We start from the raw sequence: 21,750 nt of genomic DNA, 5'->3' as shown, positions 1-21,750 counted from the left end.
AAGAAAGAAAGAAAGAAAGAAAGAAAGAAATCAACATTAGACACATTGAAAAACAAACCGGGTTATAGACTAACTTTCTGTGACTTGATTGCGATTATCATTCCCAGAATTTTTTGCATCATCAACTTTTATATCTACTAGGAAGTAAAGATGTCCGTTGGGGCAGGAGGTTAAAAAACTCCTGCAACTGAAGCCATGCCCCCTTTTTAGTGCAATGCACATGTGACACACATTAAAGAGCAGTATGGCTTTAATCATACAGTCATGGTCACCATCTTCACCCTTTCTCTCCCCACCCTTTCCCTCCCCGCGCCACCTGGATACCGCTGCTGGGAAGTTTTATCCCTACCTCAATGGACAACTGAAAAATGCACAATTGGTCCTAGTCGTACCACAACTAACTGCAATGATCTACTACATATTGACTTTACAGGAGAAAATGTAGAAAAGGCTTTATGTAATCTAAAACCATCCCTAACTTTTGGCCCCAATGGATTATGTGCATACTTCTTAAAAAAGCTTTCCTCTGCCATAGCAGAACCCCTAAGCATTATATATTTATTTATTTTTATTTATTTTATTTGGTTTGTCAATTGCTTACAAGGTAATAGGTATAAGTAAAAACATAGTTATGAATACATGGATACATATAAGAAAAATAAAAAGAAACAATAGGACAGGGACGGTAGGCACGTTGATGCGCTTATACACACCCCCTACAGACCTCTTAGGAAAGGGGTGAGGTCAATAGTAGAAAGTCTAAGGTTAAAGTTTTTGGGGTTTGAGGAAGAAACCATAGAATCAGGTAGAGTATTCCAGACATTGACCACTCTGTTGCTGAAGTCGTATTTCCTGCAATCAAGTTTGGTGTGATTAACCTTGAGTTTGTACCTTGTATGTTGTTTGCTCTTGTATTGTTATGATTGAAGCTGAAGTATTCATTGACAGGTAGGACATTGCAATGTATGATTTTATATACTATACTTAGATCGGACCGAAGGCGGCGTAGTTCTAGGTTTTCTAGGTCTAGAATTTCAAGTCTGGTGGCATAGGGTATTCTGCTACGAGTAGAGGAGTGGAGAACTCTTCTTGTGAAATATTTCTGGACTTTCTCAACTGTGTTAATATCAGATACGTAATGTGGGTTCCAGACTGATGAGCTGTATTCAAGTATTGGTCTAGCAAATGTTTTGTATGCTCTAGTTATTAGTGTTATATTACCAGAGAAAAAGCTATATAAGATTAGGTTAACAACTCTTAATGCCTTTTTGGCTATGTAGTTACAGTGGGCTCTAGCACATAGATCATTAGAGATGAGTACTCCAAGATCCTTGACAGAGTTTGGAACATCAACAACATCTTGACTATTCAGCCTGTATTTTATTTTCTGATATATATTTTTTGCCAATATGTAAGACAGAGCATTTATTTGTTGAGATTTGAAGTTGCCATTTGTTTGACCATTCTGATACATAGTCGATGTCTTTTTGAAGGGTAGCAGTATTGTCTGTGGTATTGAACAGCTTTACATCATCAGCGAAGAGAACGCAGTTGCTCTTGATATGATCACAGAGGTCATTTATGTAGAGTGTGAAGAAAGTTGGTCCTAGAACACAGCCTTGGGGGACACGACTGTTGACAGGCAAAGAATTTGATAGGACGCTCCCAATTTTGACCATTTGTTATCTGTTTGACAGGAATGCTTCTATCCAGTTATGCAGGTGTCCAGAGATACCATAAGATTTTAGTTTTAGGAGTAGTTTGTCGTGTACCACTGAATCAAAGGCTTTACAGAAGTCTATGTAGATTGCATCTATTGCTTTGCCCTGATCGAGTTGTGTAGTCCATATGTTTTTGCAGTGTAAGAGTTGCAGATTGCAGGATAGTTTTTTTCTGAAACCAAATTGTTTATTGGAGAGTAGGTTGTTTGTCTCTAAGTGAAGGATAATGAATTGGTTAATAATTGATTCCATGACTTTACAGGTGACGCAGCATAAAGATATTGGTCTGTAATTTTCAACTAGGCTAGGGTCTCCCTTTTTGAAGATGGGGATGACTGGGGCTTGTGACCATAGTTTTGGCAAGAAGCTGGTCCTGAAACATTTTTCAAAGATTATGTTTAGAGGTTCGGCTATGGCAGTGGATAGCTTTTTTAAGAAGTAGGCACATATTCCGTTCGGTCCAATAGATAGAGATGGTTTTGGATTGCGTAGTGCTTTTTCAACGTTGTCTACTGTAAAATCGATATGTATTAGATCATTGTAGTTGTCTGTGGTTCACCTAAGAAATACTGGGCATGATCCATTGCTGTTTACAAATACTGAACCAAAGAATGTGTTAAAGAGGTTGGTTTTAATAGTGTCGTCGTTGCAGTTTTTACCATTAGGTCCTTTCAGGGGTGGGATGGACCTTGAGTCTTTTAGTTTGTTGTTTACAAAATTGTAGAAAGTGCGGGTGGAATTGGTGCATAGAAGGTTTTCCTCTTGTTTAATGTGATAATTGGTGCATTCAGTCTTTATCTGGTGGCATAAATTTTTGTATCAACTTTTGAAGTTGGCAACGTGACCAGATTTGTTTTTCCGCCAAAGTGATCTCTTTTTGGATTGAAGCTTCCTTAATGTAATGGGTAATCTGTTTTTTCTGGGTTTTGGAGTTGTTATTGGTACATATAGTTTGATGACTCTTTTGACTTCACGTAAAAATATGTTGTAATGGTCTTCAACAGTATTGCATCCAGTGAATAGAAATTGCCAATCAAGGGATGAGAGATCGTTGTCTATATCTATATCTATATCTATATCTATATCTATATCTATATCTATATCTATCTATCTATATCTATATCTATCTATCTATCTATCTATCTATCTATCTCTATCTCATCTATCTATCTATCTATCTATCTATCTATCTATATGATATATATGATACATCATTCAGAACCAGCTCCTTACCGAACCTATGGTCCTTAGCTAAGGTCATCCCTAACTTCAAAAAAGGTGACCCCAGTCTGGTTGAAAACTACAGACCAATCTCACTATGTTGTGTCACGTGCAAAGTCATGGAATCAATCATTAACCAATTCATCACCCTCCACTTAGAGTCAAACAACCTACTCTCCAAAAAACAATTTGGTTTCAGGGAAAAAATGTCCTGCAACCTACAACTCCTACACTGCAAAAACATATGGACTACTCTATTTGACTAGGGTAAAGCAATTTACATAGACTTCTGCAAAGCTTTTGATTCAGCGGTACATGACAAACTACTGTTAAAACTAAACTCTTACAGCATTTCCAGATTCCTCCATAAGTGGATTACTGTGTTCCTGTCAAAAAGGCAACAAATAGTAAAAATAGGGAGCATTATATCAAACCCTGCTCCAGTTAACAGTAGTGTCCCCCAAGGCAGCGTTCTAGGACCCACACTATTTATACTCTATATAAATGACCTTTGCGATCACCTTATAAGCAACTCTTCACGGATGATGTAAAACTATTCAACACCACCCTCAATGCTACTGCTCTTCAAAGTGACCTTGATTATGTGTCTGAATGGTCAAACAATTTGCAACTCCAAATCTCAACCAACAAATGCTCTGTCCAACACATTGGTAAAAAAAAAAAATCAGCACACCAAATACAAACTACGCGGTTATGACCTCATTGATGACCCTGTCAAGGACCTAGGAGTACTCATATCTAATGACCTAAGCACCAGTTCATGGGAAGAAAGAAAACCGCAATTGCAAAATGACAGAATTTCTCACTCCGCAAACGCGTTGCCTAACCACAGAGATGGCAGGCCCAATTGTTGTCACTAAAGGATGATTATCTGTATATTTCCAAGACTTTCCTAAGTGATTCATTTCATCCCACAGGGGGAACCATAAAAAAGTGTTTTACTTTGATTTCTATTCATAACCCCGAGACCCATTAGATTTTATTGTTCAGTCCCTAAGTCGCGTCCGACTCTTTGCAACCCCATGGATCATAGCATGCCAGGCCTTCCTGTCTGAGTTTGTCCATATTCATGTTTGTTGTGTTGATGACACTATCTAAGCATCTCATCCTCTGCCGTCCCTTTCTCCTTCTACCTTCCATCTTTCCCAACAACAGGGTCTACTCCATTGAGTCCTCTCTTCTCATTCGGTGGCCAAAGTATCTGAATTTCAGCTTCAGGATCTGTCCTTCTGTTGGAAGTTAAAACCTACCTCTCTCCTAGGAAAATGAAATATTTTAGGATATACTAAAGAGGCAGAATATTTCCCCTAAAAAGAGAAGTAGAAACTCAGGCAGAAACTCAGCCCTCCTACCTTTGCTAATGGACCATTACTCTGGCCTGGGCCAGTCTATTTTATATAACAAAGATCTACTCCAGGTAGAGCTATGATAGGAATTGCCCAAAGCCCTTTCATTACATCATCATCATCCAGCAAGGCTCAACCAAGACTGGGACTCAGGACAGCCTACAGAGTTGCCCCTGCATGGCCCCATGGGAGCCTGACAACCAATCAGAATACAAGCTCAAATTCAAAGCCCAACAGAGGACATAAAACCCAGGGACTCTCAGCATCTCTGCCCTTTTCCTTCTTTTCCTTCATCTTGAAGCATGTGATTGTTCTTTTCACCTTGGAGTTCCAAGGCATGGGGTCCTGTCCACCATTAAACCATCTTTCCAAACAGCCTCCATGTTTCCAGTGTCTTTCTTCCCCATTTGGAACTGAATCCAGAAGGATAATTTCTTCCAACACTTCCAAAGAACAGTCCGAGTTGGTTTCCTTTAAGATCGACTGATTATTAGATAATTAGATATGCAGCTGCAAAAATACACTTCCATATTTTAATTTTTGCATGCAATTTGAGATCTTTGCACTTCAAGATCAAGGGAGGTACTAATTCCACTCTATAAAGCCTTAGAAACACCACACCTAGAATACTGCATCCAGTTTTGGTCACCACACTATAAAAAAAGATGTTGAGACTCTAGAAAAAGTGCCAGAGAAGAGCAACCTGGATGGTTAGGGGACTGGAAGCTAAAACATATGATGAACGGTTGCAAGAACTGGGCTTGGCTAGTCTAGGGAAGAGAAGGAGCAGGGGAGACAGGATAGCAGTCTTCCAATATTTGAGGGGCTGCCACAGAGAGGAGGAAGGGGTCAAGCTATTTTCCAAGGCACCCAAAGAAATAATGGATGGAAACTGATCAAGGAGAGATTCAACCCAGAAATAAGGAGAAATTTTCTGACAGGGAGAGCAATCAACCAATGGAACAGAAGTCGCCTTCGGAAGTTGTGGGAGCTTCATCATTGGAGGCTTTTAAGAAGAGACTGGACTGCCATCTGTCAGAAATGGTGTAGGCCCTCCTGCTTGGGCTAGATGACTTACAAGGTCCTTTCCAACTCTGTTAAATCTGTAAATCTTCCCCCCTCCCCAAAAAAAGACGGAATGGCAGAAAAAAAGTGGAGAAAAGACAATGCAATACTTAATTTTTAAGGTGGAGATTTCTTCGCCTTGCCGTTTTTATTTTTATTTTTAAACTAAGCTATAGAAAACTCTTCTAAAATCACGGGCACACAGGGACCCACCCAGACTGGCCAGACACAAAGTTTGTTCAGAGCCATTATAAACAGAGCGGCTAGAAGATTGCACAAGGATATTTATGAGCGCCCACGATAGAACAGCTTCCTCTCTCTTTTACCCACCCGACCCTATCCAAACCATTCGGACCTCTAAGCTACTAAAGGAGCCAAGATTTGAAATATTCTAAATGTTAAGTGCTTTTTAATGGCATTTAAAATTAAGCTTCAGCATATGGACTTCATACGGAGGAGACAAGTTGGAGTTAATAATGTTCTGTAGAAGAGGACTGTAAAATAAATAGTGCGAGCCGAACTCCAGCCGTAATATATACAACTGAAATTCTTTTCTGCAGAACAAATGAGAAACTTGCATCTCCTGCGTGTCATTTCAGCTGCAAACTGTGCCCTAACAGCTCTGAATAACATTGGGTGCCACAAATCAGAATAGGTAACCGGCCAGAGGCACCTGCCAATTTTCACCTCCTTTTCCAGGGGGGAGAGGAGGCTCGTGAGGGGCCCCCCACCCCCAGTTTTCAGCTGGATGTAGGCTCTCATGGCCTGTTCATCGTCCCAATAAGCTGGTGCATTTTTAGGCACCCCAAGCAACAGGATGGGAGTGATCATTTTCATTTTTATTAGTAAAGGCGTGTCATCAGCTTCTTGACATGGCTGGGAGCTGCCACCCAAAACTTGGAGGGGAGGGAAAAGGGGAAGGAAGAAAGAGAAGGAGATGAAGGGAAGGGAAAGAGGAAGGGAGAGAGGAAGGAAAAGGGGGAGAGAGAGATGGGGAAGGGGAAGGAAGAGGGGGAAGGGGAAGGAAGGGGAAGGGGGAGAGAAAAGGGGAAGGAAAAGGGGAAGGGAGAGCAGGAGGAAAAGGGGGAGAGAAGATGGGGAAGGGGAAGGAAGAGGGGAAAGGGGAAGGGAGAGAGGAAGGGGAAGGGGGAGAGAAAAATGGGAAGGAGAAGGGGAAGAGGATGGGAGAGAGAAAGGAAAAGAAGGAGAGGGGAAGGGGAAGAGGAAAAAAGAGGGGAGGGGGAGAAAGAAAGGAAGGGGAAATGAGAGAGGAAGAGGAAGGAAAGAAGGAGAGCAACAGGGAACATCATCTGTGCTAGAAGGGAATGGGGTTTTCTCTGTGTTTAATACAAGTGGCTTCTTCTGTCAGTGTTGACGGGAGAAGTCTTGGTGCTTCCTTGACTGGGCTGTTGTTTGCTGTTGGATTGTCTAGGACAGGGGTCCCCAACCACGGTCCGCGGACCGGTACCGTCCGCTGAACAACTCCTACCGGGCAAGCTTGCTGGCGCCGCCATCTTTTTCATGAAAGTGCTTCCGGTGAGCTTTTCCGGTAGAAAGCTCACCGGAAGCACATTTTCATCAAAAAGATGGCGCGCCCAGCTGATGCCGGTGACCGGGCCGCGGCGCCCAGCTGATGCCGGTACCGGGCCGCGGCGTCAAAAAGGTTGGGGATCACTGGTCTAGGAGGTTCCTTAATTGGGGATATATTGTTTACTGCTTGATTGTTGTTCTAGTATAGATCTTGGTGTCACAGTAATCTCTGGTTCTCTGGGTGTTGACTGCTGGTGAGGAACAGTTCCACCAGTCCTGGCACTGGTGTAGAGAAGAGCAACTAAAATGATTCTTAGCCCGGAGTCTAAAACATACAAAGAACGGTTGCAGGCTTTGGGTATGGCCAGTCTAGAGACAAGAAGGACTAGGAGGGATGAGGGGCTGCCACCAAGAAGAGGGGGTCAACTTATTCTCCAAAGCACCAGAAGGCAAGAGAAGCAGGGGTGGGTTTCTACCAGTTCTGTCCACCTCTGTAGAACCGGTAGCTGTGAAGAGGAGCAGACATAGAACCGGTTCTATGCCTGCTGATGTTTTTGCCCATCCGCCCACCTGGGCTCTAACCTGATCTTTATGTCCTGATTTTTCAACTTCAGCTGCCGAACGAGGCACAGCTGCAGTTTAAAAATCAGGAAAAGAGGGCTGTTTCAAAGGCTGCTTCTCTGCACGCAGTGTGCTGATGAAGATTTACAGGCGCGCAGCTCGCAGCGTGCAGGGAAGCTCGTAAATCCCGAACCGGTAGTTAACCCTGTCGTATCCCACCCCTGAAGAGAAGACACAATGGATGGAAACCAATCAAGGAGAGAAGCAACCTGGAATTAAGGAGAAATTTCCTAACTGTGAGGACAATTAACCAGTGGAACAGCTTGCCACCAGAAACTGTAGATGCTTCATCACTGGAAGTTTGTAAGAAGAGGCTGGACAAGTCACTTGTCTGAAATGGGTATACAGTCTCCTGCTTGAGCATGGGACTGGGCTAGAAGACCTCCAAGGTCCCTTCCAGCTCTATTCTGATTGAAATTAAATATAACAAGAGGGCAAGCCTCGTGGTTGCATCCTGTCAATTTCAGGGTCTCCTCAGCCATTAAGAGTTGGGTTTTGGAACAAAGACTTTCCAGAGGCTGAAATCCTTCTTCATTCATTGGGAAGGATGACAGCTGTTCCCCACCAACCAGCTCCTTGACCTGCCATATCTAAAGCTTCACATCTGGCCCCAAGAACCTAGGCTGGGATGCGTTGGTGGGGGGGATGGAGAGGAAAACGTCCCTAGACATATTGCACTTTCTTACCCCAGGACAGAGAAACTGGGGGGGAGGGGCGGAGGTGAGCATGCCCAGCAAACTGATGTACAAAATGTTTACAAACTTCTCTTCCATTCTGATTGTCCAAAGCAGTATTTTTCCAAATTGGCCACTTTAAGATTGGCCACTTTAAGATGGGTGGATTTCAACTCCCAGAATTCCCCAGCCAGCATGCTTTTAAGATGCATGAATTTTAATTCCCTTGCTGGCTGGGGAATTCTGGGAGGGGAAGTCCACCCATCTTAAAACATGCAGGCTGGGGATTCTGGGAAGGGAAGTCCACCCATCTTAAAACATGCTGGCTGGAGAATTCTGGGAGTTGAAGTCCTCCCATCTTAAAACACGCAGGCTGGAGAATTCTGGGAGTTGAAGTCCATCCATCTTAAAATATGCAGGCTGGGGATTCTGGGAAGGGAAGTCCACCCATCTTAAAGCATGCTGGCTAGGGAATTCTGGCTGTTGAATCCACCCTTCTTAAAACATGCTGGCCAGGGAATTCTGGGAGTTGAAGCTCACCCATCTTAAAAGTGTCTAAGGTTGAAAAAAAGGGTGATGTACAGGGAACATCTGTGTAAAGGAGGTTTCATTGAGAAACACTTATGCCGTCCACAAAACTACATCAGCAAGCCATGTCATCTGTTTAATCATCATCTGCCCACTCTGTCTTAAAAATTGAGGCTGGTAAATTCTAAGATAGGTCCAATCTAGGCGTAGACATCTTTATCTTAAATAATATTTACTCACCCCACACTCATAACCCAATTTTGTGCCATTTGTAAAGCAGGAATTAAACCAAAACTCCAGTGAGTCCAAGATAAATTGAGGGAATACTGCAAGAGTATCACCCACAAAATTCTCCTTCGTAGAGACTGACGTCGCTCTGTTTCTGTTAGTGCTGAGACCCAGCTGTCAACAAATAAGGACTTTATTTCAAAATATCGGGACACAGTCCAGCTTCCCTTAATCCCATGATTTCAAAATCCTACTTCTTCCTTAGAAGAAGCCCATTATGTTCCTGAAGCTAATACAAGTAGTCCCGGACTTACAACAGTTCATTTAGTGACCGTTTGAAGTTAGAATGGCACCGAAGAAAGTGTCTTATACCAATAGCAATAAAAATAACAGTTAGACTTACTTACTGCTTCACAATGCTTTACAGCCCTCTCTAAGTGGTTCAAAGACTCAATATATTGCCCACAACAATCTGAGTCCTCATTTTACTGACTTCAGATGGAAGGCTGAGACAATCTTGAGCTGGTCAGGATCGAACTGCTGCCAATGGGCAGAGTTAGCCTGCAATACTGCATTCTAACTGCACCACCACGGCTTCTTTCCATCCTTCCTTCCTTCCTCCCTCCCTCCCTCCTTGCCTTGCTCCCTCTTCCTTCCTTCCTTCCTTCCTTCCTTCCTTCCTTCCTTCCTTCCTTCCTTCCTTCCTTCCTTCCTTCCTTCCTTCCTTCCTTCCTTCCTTCCTTCCCAAGCAATAGCACTTAGACTTATATACCGCTTCACAATGCTTTACAGCCCTCTCTAAATGGTTTACAGAGTCAGCCTCTTGCCCCCAACAATCTGGGTCCTCATTTTACCCACCTCGGAAAGATGGAAGGCTGAGTCAACCTTAAGCCATGAGGATCGAACTCCTTGGCTGTGGGCAGAGTTAGCCTGCAATACTGCATTCTAACCACTGTGCCACCACAGTTCTTATGACTTATGGCCATTTTTCACATTTACGACCAATTGCAGCATCCCCGTGGTCACATGATCAGAATTCAGATGCTTTGCAGCTACTGGACAATTGGACTAGGGAACAGCAAAACTCCTTTTGTGCCAATTCTGAAGAAGCTCCATCAGTCTCAAAAGGCTGGCACCTTGGGTTCATTGGCTGAGATTAGAGCAGCTGAAGATCAGTGCAATTTTCTTGGTCACCCAAAGCTTGGGAGATTTCCAGAGAACTTCAACCTAGCCTTTGCAATCCAACCATTCAAAATCCATTGATGCTTCTTGCTCTCCTTTGCAAACAATTGCAGGAACTGGGCCTGGCTAGTCTAGTGAAGAGAAGGACCAGGGGAGACAGGATAGCGGTCTTCCAATATTTGAGGGGCTGCCACAGAGAGGGAGCCATTTTCCAAAGCACCCAAAGGCCAGACAAGGAATAATGGATGGAAACTGAACAAGGAGAGATTCAACCTGGAAATAAGGAGAAATTTTCTGACAGTGAGAACAATTACTTCACCCCTTTCCTAAGAGGTCTGTAGGGACAGGGATAAGAGCATAAGCGTGCATAAGCGCATCAACCTGCCTACTGTCCCTGTCCTATTGTTTCTTTTATTTTTCTTATATGTATCCATGTATTCATAACTATGTTTTTACCTATACCTATTACCTTGTAAGCAATTGACAAACCAAATAAAATTTAAATAAATAAATAAATAAAAATAAAATCAACCAATGGAACAGAAGTTGACTGCTTGAATAGACATGGCAAAGGCCAACCAATGGGGACTGTTTGGATTAGACATGGTAACAGGTCAGCCAATGGGAACTGTTTGAATAGACATGGCAACAGGCCAACCAATGGGGAATGTTTCGATTAGACATGGTAACAGGTCAGCCAATGGGGACTGCTTGAATAGACATGGTAACAGGCCAACCAATGGGGACTGTTTGGATTAGACATGGTAACAGGTCAGCCAATGGCAACTGTTTGAATAGACATGGTAACAGGTCAACCAATGGGAATTGTTTGAATAGACATGGCAACAGGCCAACCAATGGGGACTGTTTGGATTAAACATGGTAACAGGTCAGCCAATGGGAACTGTTTGAATAGACATGGTAACAGGCCAACCAATGCGGACTGTTTGGATAGATATGGTAACAGGTCAGCCAATGGGAACTGTTTGAATAGACATGGCAACAGGCCAACCAATGGGGACTGTGTGGATAGACATGGCAACAGGCCAACCAATGGGGACTGTTTGGATTAGACATGGTAACAGGTCAGCCAATGGGGACTGTTTGGAAACTGAAACATAGTATTTGTTTGTATGGGGCCATAAGAGACAGTTTGGAGTCTGGGCATGGCTTTGAGTTGGTCTGCTTGCTGTAAATCTAGGCCTCTGGGCCTCTGTATCTCTCCACTCTGTAATGACTTGCTTCTGAGAATATTGCTTCTGTGTTCCTGATTTTGTATGCTGACTTCTACTGTATGGTGTTGTATATAAAGAAGTTTTTCTTATGTAAATGAATCCTGCAGAATCATTTACTTGTGTGCTGGTCGGATGTGCTGCAAATACTCTCCTTGATCAGTTTCCATCCATTGTTCCTTCCCTGGCCTTCAGGTGCCTTGGAAATGGATCAGAGGTGGTATTCAGCCGGTTCGGACGAGTTCTGGAGAACTGGTAGCGGAAATTTTGAATAGTTTGGAGAACCAGCAAATCCCACCTTTGACTGGCCCTGCCCCCCGCTTCTCTGCCTCCCTGATCAGCTGGGTCTCCTTTGGTTGCCCTGCACAGGAGAACGGACCTGGAAAGCAGGTCAGTGGGGTGGAGAGGGAATGGGGATTTTGCAGTATCCTTCCCCTGACACGCCCACCAAGCCATGCCAAGCCCACCAAGCTTTTCCCACAGAAGTGGTAGTAAAAAAAAAACCTGAATCCCACCACTGAAATGGATGGAACCGGAGAAAAGCAAGCCATGATCACTCCAACCGGCTTTCTCCTTGGCCTGAGAGACCTAGTTTGACTCATCCTTCTCCCAGGGGAGGTGCCCCACCATCTCGCTACCCAAACAACAGCCTGTCTTGGCAGCCTTTGACCATCTCTGCCGGTGGCCAAGAACAAAGCAAAATCAAGGAAAAAAGGAAGGCGGAAAAAAAAAAAAGACGTAGAAAGAAAAAGTGGGGTTAAAATAGCTCGGCGATGAAGTGCGAATGACTTATTCCTCCATAATGAAGTGCTCCCTGTGTCATTCGGTTTGTCTCAGGCACGCCAGATCCTCCCAAATGGTTTTTAAATGAACTGTGAGAAGAGAAACTTCTGAAGATTTCCATGTTTTACAGCTGGGCTTGCAATCGTATTACACGGGGCGCGGTGGATTTATTGATTGATTTGTCTCCCAGAGTCGCCCCACAGTTCTCGAGTCCCTGTCAGCGGGCACGGATTCAGAATAACAAAGCTGGAAGGGACCTTGGAGGTCTTCTAGTCCAACCCCCCTGCTTAAGCAGGAAACCCTATACCAGTTCAGACAAAGGGTTGTCCAGTCTTTTCTTAACAACTTCCAGTCTTGGAGCACCCCAACTTCTGGAGGCAAGTTGTTCCACTGATTAATTGTTCTCACTTTCAGGAAATTCCTCTTTAATTCTAGGTTGCTTTTCTCCTCGGTCAATTTTCATTCATTGTTTCTTATTCTGCCTTCAGATGCTTTGGAGAATAGCTTGACTCCTTCTTCTTTGGGGCAGCCCCTCAAATATTGGAAGACTGCTATCCTATCCCTCCTAGTCCTTCTTTTCATCAAACGAGATATACCCAATTCCTGCAACCATTCTTCATATGTTTTAGCCTCCAGCCCCATCATCCTCTGTGTTGCTCTTCTCCATCCTTCTTTCTAGAATCTGAAATATTTTAAGACTGCTCATCATGCCCCTAGTCCTTCTTTTCATGAAACTAGACACCCCCAATTCTTGCAGCCATTCTTTATACGTTTTAGCCTCCAGCCCCCTCGTTCTGTGGCTCTTCTCTGCACTACTACCCCAGCTGAAAGCAGCCCCAAAAATATTCATTTATGGATGCCAAGTTTCAGAAGGGTCTCTTTAAAAAAAAAAAATAGAAAGAGAGAGAGAGAGAGAGAAAGAGAAAGATGGGAAGGAGATGACAGAGGGGAAAAATCTGGCTGATGGAAAGTATTCGAGCGAGATCAAAGAGGTTTCGGCCCGTGTCCTTCAGTTCCCAGGGCATCACACTCTTCCTACGCCAGCTTCGCTTATCATGGCACGCCACTCGGCTCTGACGTGTGATATACAAAATGAGGACAGGCCCCCTTTGAAGTACAGGATTAGCCCGGGCCTGATCCTTACGCCAGAATAACAAACAATACAGGTTCAAGAGGAGTTCTCCGTGGACTTAGTTCATTTGTCAGCCCCAAATTCATTTTCGGCACCCATCGGGCACCCTTGAACTCGCGGCCCGCGGACAGATCGAAGAGATTTATCTGGCGGTGGAGCCCGGCCGATTACATGGAGATGGACCGTTTTTAAATGTGGGGCTAAGTCCAGACAGGGAGGGAGAGGCAGAGACAGACCATAGCATCTAGGTTTTATTTAAAACCACTCATTTTCCCATTCTGGCGTTTTTTAAAAAAATAATAATCTTTTTTCCCCCCTCTTTTCTGTGAAATGATGGCTAAGTTACAGGCAGTCCTCGACTTCCAGCCACAATTGAACCCAAAATTTATGTTGCTAAGCGAGACAGCAGTTCAGTGAGCTTTGTCCCATGTTATGACCTTTCTGGCCACAGTCGTTAAGTGAACCGTTACAGTTGTTCAATTAGCAACACGGTTGTTAAGTGAATTTGGCTTCCTCACCGACTTTTAAAATATTTAGAATACAATGGAGCTTGAAGGGATAGAATAACAGAATAAGGGGCGTGCATAAGTGCACCATCGTGCCTACCGTCCCTGTCTTATTGTCCCCATTTATTTGTACCTATTTCCTGTATTCTTACTCATGTTTACACTTATACCTATTATCTTGTAAGTGACTGACAAAGCAAATAAAATAAATAAATAGAATAACAGAGTTGTGAAGGGACTTTGGAGGTCTTCTAGTCCAGCCCCCTGCTGAAGCAGGAGAATCTTCTATATCATCTCAGACAAGTGACTGTCCAGTCTCTTCTTAAAAACTCCAGTGTTGGAGTACCCAAAACTTCTGGTGGCAAGCTGTTCCACTGGTTAATTGTCCTCACTGTTAGGAAGTTTCTCCTTAGTTCTAAGTTGCTTCTCTCCAGGGGTGGGATTCAAATTTTTAACAACCAGTTCTGTGGGCGTGGTTTAGGTGGTGGGCGTGGCTTGGTGGTCATGTGACTGGCTGGGCGTGGCCAAGTCAATATCACTCACATCGAGGCACGCATCTCCTCGCCTGGCCTCTCATGACTGTGGGGATGCTGCAACAGTCGTAAGTGTGAAAAACGGTCATGAGTCACTTTTGTCAGTGCCATTGTAACTTTGAATGGTCACTCCACACAAGCAAAGTACCAGCAAAGGAGGGGGAAAAAACTCCAGAGAAGTTCCTGAGACAGGAAGTCTAGTCCTGCCAAGAATGTAATAAGGGTTAATGGAAAGGCAGTTTCTGTAAGCAACACCAGAATGTTTCCTTCCTGCCTTCCTTACAGGATTAGGCCAGTAATTTCCTCTAACAACCAGTTCTCCAAACCGCTTAGAATGTTAACAACCGGTTCTAGCAAATAAGTGCGAACTGGTAGAATCCCACCCCTGCTTCTCTTCTTGATTACTCTCCATCTGTTGCTTCTTGTCCTACCCTTAGGGCAGTGATCCCCAACCTTTCTTATGCCGCGGCCCGGTATCCCCAACCTTTTTTATGGCGCGGCCCGGTACCGGCATTAGCTGCGCGCTGCCATCTTTTTTTTATGAAAAAGTGCTTCTGGTGAGCTTTCTACCCGGAAAAGCTCACCGGAAGCACTTTTCATCAAAAAGATGGCGGCGCCAGCAAACCAGCGGCCCGGTAGGACTTGTTCCACGGACCGGTACAGGTCCGCGGACCGGTGGTTGGGGACCCCTGCCTTAGGGGCTTTGGAGAATAGCTTGACTCCCTCTTCTTTCTGGCCACCCCTCAAGTATTGGAATACTGTTGTCATGTCACCCAGGGATGGGTTGCTGGGGGTTCAGAGGGGTTCAGGAGAGCCCCTAGCTAAGATTCTGTGCAGTTCAGAGAACCCTCAAATCCCACTCCTGGCTGGCCACGCCCACACCTCCCCTCCCTGGAGTCCCCACACGGCCCCTTTTGGATGCGAGGCAAGTGCAGGGCGCTCACAGAGGCTCAGGGAGGGTGCAAAACAGGCTTCCTGGAAAGTTCAGGAAGGCCGGAAAAGGGCGCATTTCCAGCTTCCAGAGAGCCTCCAGAGCCCGGGGAGTCCATTTTCGCCCTCCCGGAGGCTCAAGAAAAGCCTCCGGAGTCCGGGGAGGGCAAAAACACCTTCCCCCCCTCCGCCATGGTGCAGGAGGCCAACTAGGCCACACCCACCATGGCCACGCCCACCTAGCCACCGGGAAGAGAACCTGTTGCTAAAATTTTTGAAGCCCACTCCTGATGTGTCACCCCTAATTCTACTTTTCTCTAAACCAGCCAACCTCAAATCCTGCAGCTCTTCTTCACCCGTTTTAGTCTCCAGGCTGTTTCAATCTTCTTTTGTTGCTTTTCTCTGAACATTTTTCCAAAATCTGAACAGTCTTTTTTTTTGGTAGTATGGCGACCAACGTTGGTCGCCGTATTCCAGGTGTGTGGTCTGACTTTGCTTGCCAGAAGGTCCCTGAAGGCGATCACACGACCCCGTCACAATGATGAACCAGCTGCCAAGGGTCTGGATTTTGATCACGTGGCCCTTGGGGATGCTGCAACGGTCGTGAGTGCGAAAAACAGAAGTGGCTTTTTTTCACGCTGTTCCAATTTTGAACACTCCCTACATAAAGGGGTTGCATGTTGAGGACTTTTTGTGTGCTGTCCGATTTAAAGGCAACATTTGGCCTCTTTCCAAGGACCGGCTGGTTTTTCTTAGCTTCCTAACCAGATCTACAAATTAAGCGGAGCACCTTCCTCCCGGCAAAATCTCTCTCCCCTCCGTCCCTCCACCTTCGAAATACACAAAGCCTAACAAAGCTAAAATTAGATTTCCACTTAGCCAAAGGTAAATCTTCAAGAGGGCTTTATAAACCCTACAGAAGTGGGAGCAAGGTTAATGATGCCGCTGAATTTCATCACCGTTGCACAAGGAGTCCTCAACTTACGACACCCCCCCCCCAACTGAGCCCAAAATTTCTGTCTGCGAGACAGTGGTTAAGTGAGTTTTGCCCAATTTTACGACCTTTTTTGCGGCAGTTCTTAATTAAGTGAGATTCCCTTAACCGAGGGTGTTAGTTACTAATTCAGAACTGCGACTTCCCCGTTGACTTTGCTTGTCAGAAGGTTGCAGAAGGAGACCCAGGGACACCGCAACCATCATAAGTGTGAGTCAGAGACCAAGCATCTGGATTTTTGATCTCACGACCTTGGGGATGCTGCAGTGGTTATAAGTGTGAAAAACGGCCGTGAGTCGCTTTTTTCACTGCTAGTGTAACTTCAAATGAAATGTTGTAAGTCAAGGACTACCTATAATTGCCTCCCTCGGACAAAACTGGCGTTATCCAGGATAGCAAAGGAGGGGCTTCTAAGCAAACTGTCTACAATCCTTCCTTGCTAGGTAATCTTTAGCCAGACTGCTTTAATCAAGGTTAGTCTTGACCCATGAGCAAGAGTGGTATAGTGGCCTAGAGATGCAGCTCTCGCTTCACAATCGGGAGGCTGTGAGTTCGATCCTAGGTAGAGGCAGATATTTCTCTCTCTGGGCACGATGAGAATGTATTGGCTGAATAAAACTCCACACTGGCAACAAGAAGGCATCCGGCCAGTAAACACTCAATTCCATTCAGTTGCCAATTCCCACAATTCCCCGCAAGGGATTACGGGGTTGTTAAAAGAAGATGCTGAGTCTTGCCAATGAGCAAAGTCCATCCAAGTTTACGATCTTTATATCTACTGCCTCAAGCCCAATGCATAAAATGATGAAACAGGATTCTTGATTCAATCACGAAAAGCCACAGTGAAAGCAATCTGTCATTTGCAAAGCCATCACTAACCATAACTGCAAATAGCCGCTTCTTGTCCAACTCCCTTAAGTCAAAAGGAGATCGGAAGATGGCTCAATATACAGGTAGCTCTCCACTTACGACCACCGTTGAACCCACCATTTCGGTTGCTGAGCAAGACAATTGTTAAGTGAGATTTCGTCCCGTTTTTCAACCTTTCATGCCCCAGCTGTGAGGTCAATCACTGAAGTCGTTCAGACAGTAACACTGTTGATAAGAGAATCTGGTTTCCTCACCGAATTTGCTTGTCAGAGGTTCACAAAAGGGGATCACAATTCAGTGGTAGGATTCAAAAATTTTTATTACTGGTTCTGTGGGCGTGGCTTGGTGGCCATGGCATAGCTTGGTGGCCATGGCAGGGGAAGGATACTGTAAAATCTCCATTCCCTCCCCACCCCACTAACCTGCTTTCCAGCTCCGTTCTCCTGTGCAGGGCAACTAAAGGAGACCCAGCCAATCAGCTGGGACTCAATGGGAGGCAGAGAAGAGATGGGGGCGGGGCTATTCAGAGGGGGTATTTGCTGGTTCTCCGAACTACTCAAAATTTCCGCTACCGGTTCTCCAGAACTGGTCAGAACCTGGATCACATGACCCTGGACACTGCAATGATCATAAATGCGAGTCAGCTGTCAGGCATCCAAAAATTGATCATGGGATCCCAAAGATGTCCTAAATGTGAACAAGAGTCGTAAGTCACGTTTTTCAGTGCCGTTGTAACTTCGAATAGTCACTAAAAACGAATGTTTGTAAGTCGAGGGCTTCCCGTAATGTACAGACCCTCATAAGCGGATACTTAATTATGAAGCTTTGATTCCCTCCGTATGTTCAGCTTGAAGAGCTAAGACGCGGTTGTGCAAGAACTTGAAATATTAAGAATTATGGCCGTTATTGTTATTCCATGCTCTTTTTCACACATGAACCAGTTCATTCCATCCTAGAATCATTTAAAGGTCTCCAACAAACCAGGAGGTTTTGAGGTTTAGCGCACGGCCTGTTTCCCAAATAAATAAATGGGGTTTTTTTTTCCTTCAAAAAAGCTACTCTGCGTGCCAAGATAAAGTCATAATAAAATCCTGGACCTCGAAAAGCGCGTAGATTTATGCTTGGAAACATTCTCCGTCTTGTATAACTGAGGCTCTCTGCCTTTTATCCACCAAGGAATCACCTCCTTTTATGCAAAGTTCAGGGAACTTGGTTAATATAAACTCCTTTTTCCCCCCCACCCCACAAATCTTTTGATGATCTTAATATGAAATAATCTCTCTGCTCTCCCCCTCCTGTAACTAGAACAGCCAAACATCGGAAAGATAGCGAGAACATTTTAAAGATGTTTCCACTTTATAAATCACTTGCATTCTTGGCAAACGGATCCTGCCCATTGTAGCAGGTTCTGATGGTAAGTTGTTGTTTTTTTCCCCTGGACCTAAAAGGGAGTCGGTAAGTAGATGTTAGCAATAAATCGTGGCAAATTTATAGACTTGCTTTCTTCTTGCCTTGTGCAAACAGTAGACAAGAATAGCGTGCTTCTTCTGTATTCCCTTACTCTGCTTTGAAAAGTGATGGTTAGTTGGCCAGTGGTGGCTGGAACAAGGTTTTTAATGCATCAAGCAATCTCGTTTTGATCGCGCCACAATCTTTAAATCCGCCAAGCTGGGTCTCCTTCAAGCCTTCCCGAGAAAGCTCTTTCTTTCCTGCCTTATCTTCCTGATAATTTTTTCCATCTCTTATGTTGCCTTCTTCAGATATGTCATACATGCAGTCTGAAAAACGTTGTTGCCCTGGACAGGCTAGCTCCCTTCTTTGGAAATGAAATGCGAAGTGCAGCGAGAGCCAGGAGACGGTGAGATCTAGTTCCACTTTGTAGGCATGAAAAATCAGCTGGGTGACTTTGGGCCAATCGCCAGAAGACTTTGAGTTCTAGTCCCGCCTTAGGTATGAAAGCCAACTGGGTGACTTTGGGCCAATCACCAGGAGACAGTGAATTCTAATCCCGCCTTAGGCATGAAAGCCAGCTGAATGGGCCAATCATGAGGAGATCTTGAATCCCAGTCCCATCTTAGGTATGAAAGCTGCTGGGTGACTTTGTACCAATCATCAGGAGATGGTGAATTCTAGTAACGTCTTAGGCATGAAAGCTGCTGGGTGACTTTGTGCTAGTAGCAATAACAATAGCACCTAGAGTTATATACTGCTTCACAGAGCTTTGTAGCCCTCTCTAAGTGGTTTACAGAGACAGCATATTGTTCCCCCAACAGTCTGGGTCCTCATTTTACCGGCCTCGGAAGGATGGAAGGCTGAGTCAATCTTGAGCCCGGTGAGATTCGAACTGCCAAACTGTAGGCAGTTGGCACTCAGCAGAAGTAGCCTGCAGTACCGCACTTTAACCACTGCATCGCCGGGAGACAATGAGTTCTAGTTCTGTCTTAGGCATGAAAGCTGCTGGGTGACTTGGGGCAATCACCAGGAGATGGTGAGTTCTAGTCCATCTGCAGTATGAAACTCACCGTGTGACTTTGGGCTAATCATTGAGAGTTTGTGAGTTCCAGCTCCATCTTAGGCATGAAAGCTGCTGGATGATTTTGGGCCAATCACCAGGAGTCCGTGAGTTCTAGTTCCACCTTAGGCATGAAAGTTACTGGGTTGCTTTGAGCCAGTCCCTCTGTCTCAGCCCAACTCACCTCACAGGCTTGTTGTTGTGGGGAAATTAGGAAGAGGAAGAAGTATTAGATATTTATGCTGTCAATTATTATTTGCAAAAATAATAATGCAGCATTTTTTTAAAATAAAAATAAAAATCCAGAACGGGAATTCTACAGTCATACCTGGCCGAGGTTCCCCAATATTTCCAGCATCCACATTTTGCAAATTAATTACCTAATGATGTATGTGTGTGTGTACTGTGTTTCCTCGAAAATATGACCTACCCCGAAAGCAAGCCCTAGCCTGATTTTCATGCCTGCACCTACCTCAAAAAAAAAAAAGCTCTAGTGAAGCCCCGTCCATCATCTGGTTGTACGAGGTGGGGCAAGGCGCATGCATCAAAATCAAGCTAGCGTGAGGATGGAGGATGCATCCCCCCCCCATCCGCTTACCTTAGGACCGCCACAGCCATGGGAGGCCTGAAAATAAGACCTGGTGCTTATTTTGGGGCCCAAAAGAAGATAAGACCGGGTCTTATTTTCAGGGAAACACGGTGTGTGTGTGTGTGTGTGTGTGTGTGTGTGTGTGTGTGTTGAAACTGATGGTTGCCAAAGCAAACTTACCTCCCAGCTTTAGTTATGATCATCTCAGTCCCGGCTTCGTGAAATTTCTTCCATAGCTCTTTTTCGTGCAAATACACCTTGATATTCTCAATGGTCTTCCGATACGTCAAGAAAGAACAAAAATTAAAAGTGAGATCAGTTGCTGGAAAAGCGGAAGGAGACAATTAGCGCCTCTTCTCTTTTACAGAAGAGCCAGGGAGTCCTAATCGATTTTGGCAGGGGGGGAAAAAAAAAGGTCATACAGATAATCCTCGACTTACAATAATTCCTTTAGGGACCGTTTGGAGTTACAACGGCACTGAAAAAAGTGACCTGTGACCATTTTTCACATTTTTCACCCGTTGCACCATCTCCGTGGTCGCGTGATCAAAATTTGGTTGCTTGGCAACTGGCTCATATTTATGACAGGTCGCAGTGTCACGTCCCGAGGTCACATTATTCGCTTTTGCGACCTTCTGACCAGCAAAGTCAAAAGGGGAAATCAGGTTCACTTAACAACCATGTAACTTAACAACTGCAATGGCAAAATGGGGCCAAACAACTATGGCAAAATGGGGCCAAATGACTATCTTGCTTAGCAACCAAAACCTTTGGGCTCCATTGTGGTCGTAAGTCGAGGACTACCTGTAATTATTCAGCATTGACCAGTCAAGGCCCATTTGGTTGGAGAATTGTAGGAGTTGAAGTCCACCCATCTTAAAAGTGGCTGAAGTTGAAAAACATTGTCTTTAGATCGGGGTGTCCAAACTTGGCCATTTTAAGACTTGTGGACTTCAATGCTCACAATTCCCCAGCCAGAAACTTTGAAAACTATGGACTTCAACTCCCAGAATTCCCCAGCAAGAAACTTTAAGAACTATGGACTTCAACTCCCAGAATTTTGCTTGGGGAATTCTGGGAGTTGAAGTCCACACATCTTAAAGTGGCAAAGCTTGAGAAAAGGGTCTGTAAACAGTTTCTCATTTGCAAACTGCTTACCTGTTCTGCATCTGGAACCTGAGGACTGTTCAGGGGTGTGTTGCTGACTCCCGCGACCCCAAGAACTGGAGACCCTCTGGTGGTTTCACCATGGGCAGGGCCCTGAGGCACCACAAACCCATCCTCCACATCCGACAAGCTTTTCTCCTGGAGCATTTCCTGAAAGTGAGAAAGCCAAATAGAAATTAATCAATTTGTTGTTATCCAGATTCCACCAGGCAAAAGAGATTCTTAGAATAGAATGAATGAGCTGGAAGGGACCTTGGAGGTCTTCTAGTCCAGCCCCCTGCTCAAGCAGGAGAACCTATATCATTTTTAGATAAGTGACTGTCTAGATCAGAGGCCTCCAAACTTGGCAACTTTAAGATTTGTGG

General features: G+C 44.6%; 1 protein-coding gene across 1 annotated transcript in view; it reads right to left on the bottom strand.

The window, feature by feature from the left end:
- The window catches only part of TBX4 (T-box transcription factor 4), a 48,892-nt gene extending 27,360 nt beyond the window's left edge, over positions 1-21,532 (bottom strand). Inside the window, exons 1-2 of the mRNA XM_026682731.2 lie at positions 21,377-21,532; positions 20,399-20,493 (exon numbers count right to left, since the gene is read on the bottom strand). Of these exons, the coding sequence (XP_026538516.2) occupies positions 20,399-20,493; positions 21,377-21,532 (251 nt within the window). The remainder of the gene's footprint in view (positions 1-20,398; positions 20,494-21,376) is intronic.
- Positions 21,533-21,750: the final 218 nt, after the last annotated feature.

This window comes from Notechis scutatus, chromosome 1 (genome assembly GCF_049901735.1).
Source record: "Notechis scutatus isolate UNSWTSFEM ecotype Mainland chromosome 1, rNotScu1.2, whole genome shotgun sequence".
In the NCBI taxonomy this organism is placed as follows: Eukaryota; Metazoa; Chordata; class Lepidosauria; order Squamata; family Elapidae; genus Notechis; species Notechis scutatus.
Note: the sequence above shows the minus strand (reverse complement) of the source record. Positions and strands in the feature narration are given on the sequence as shown.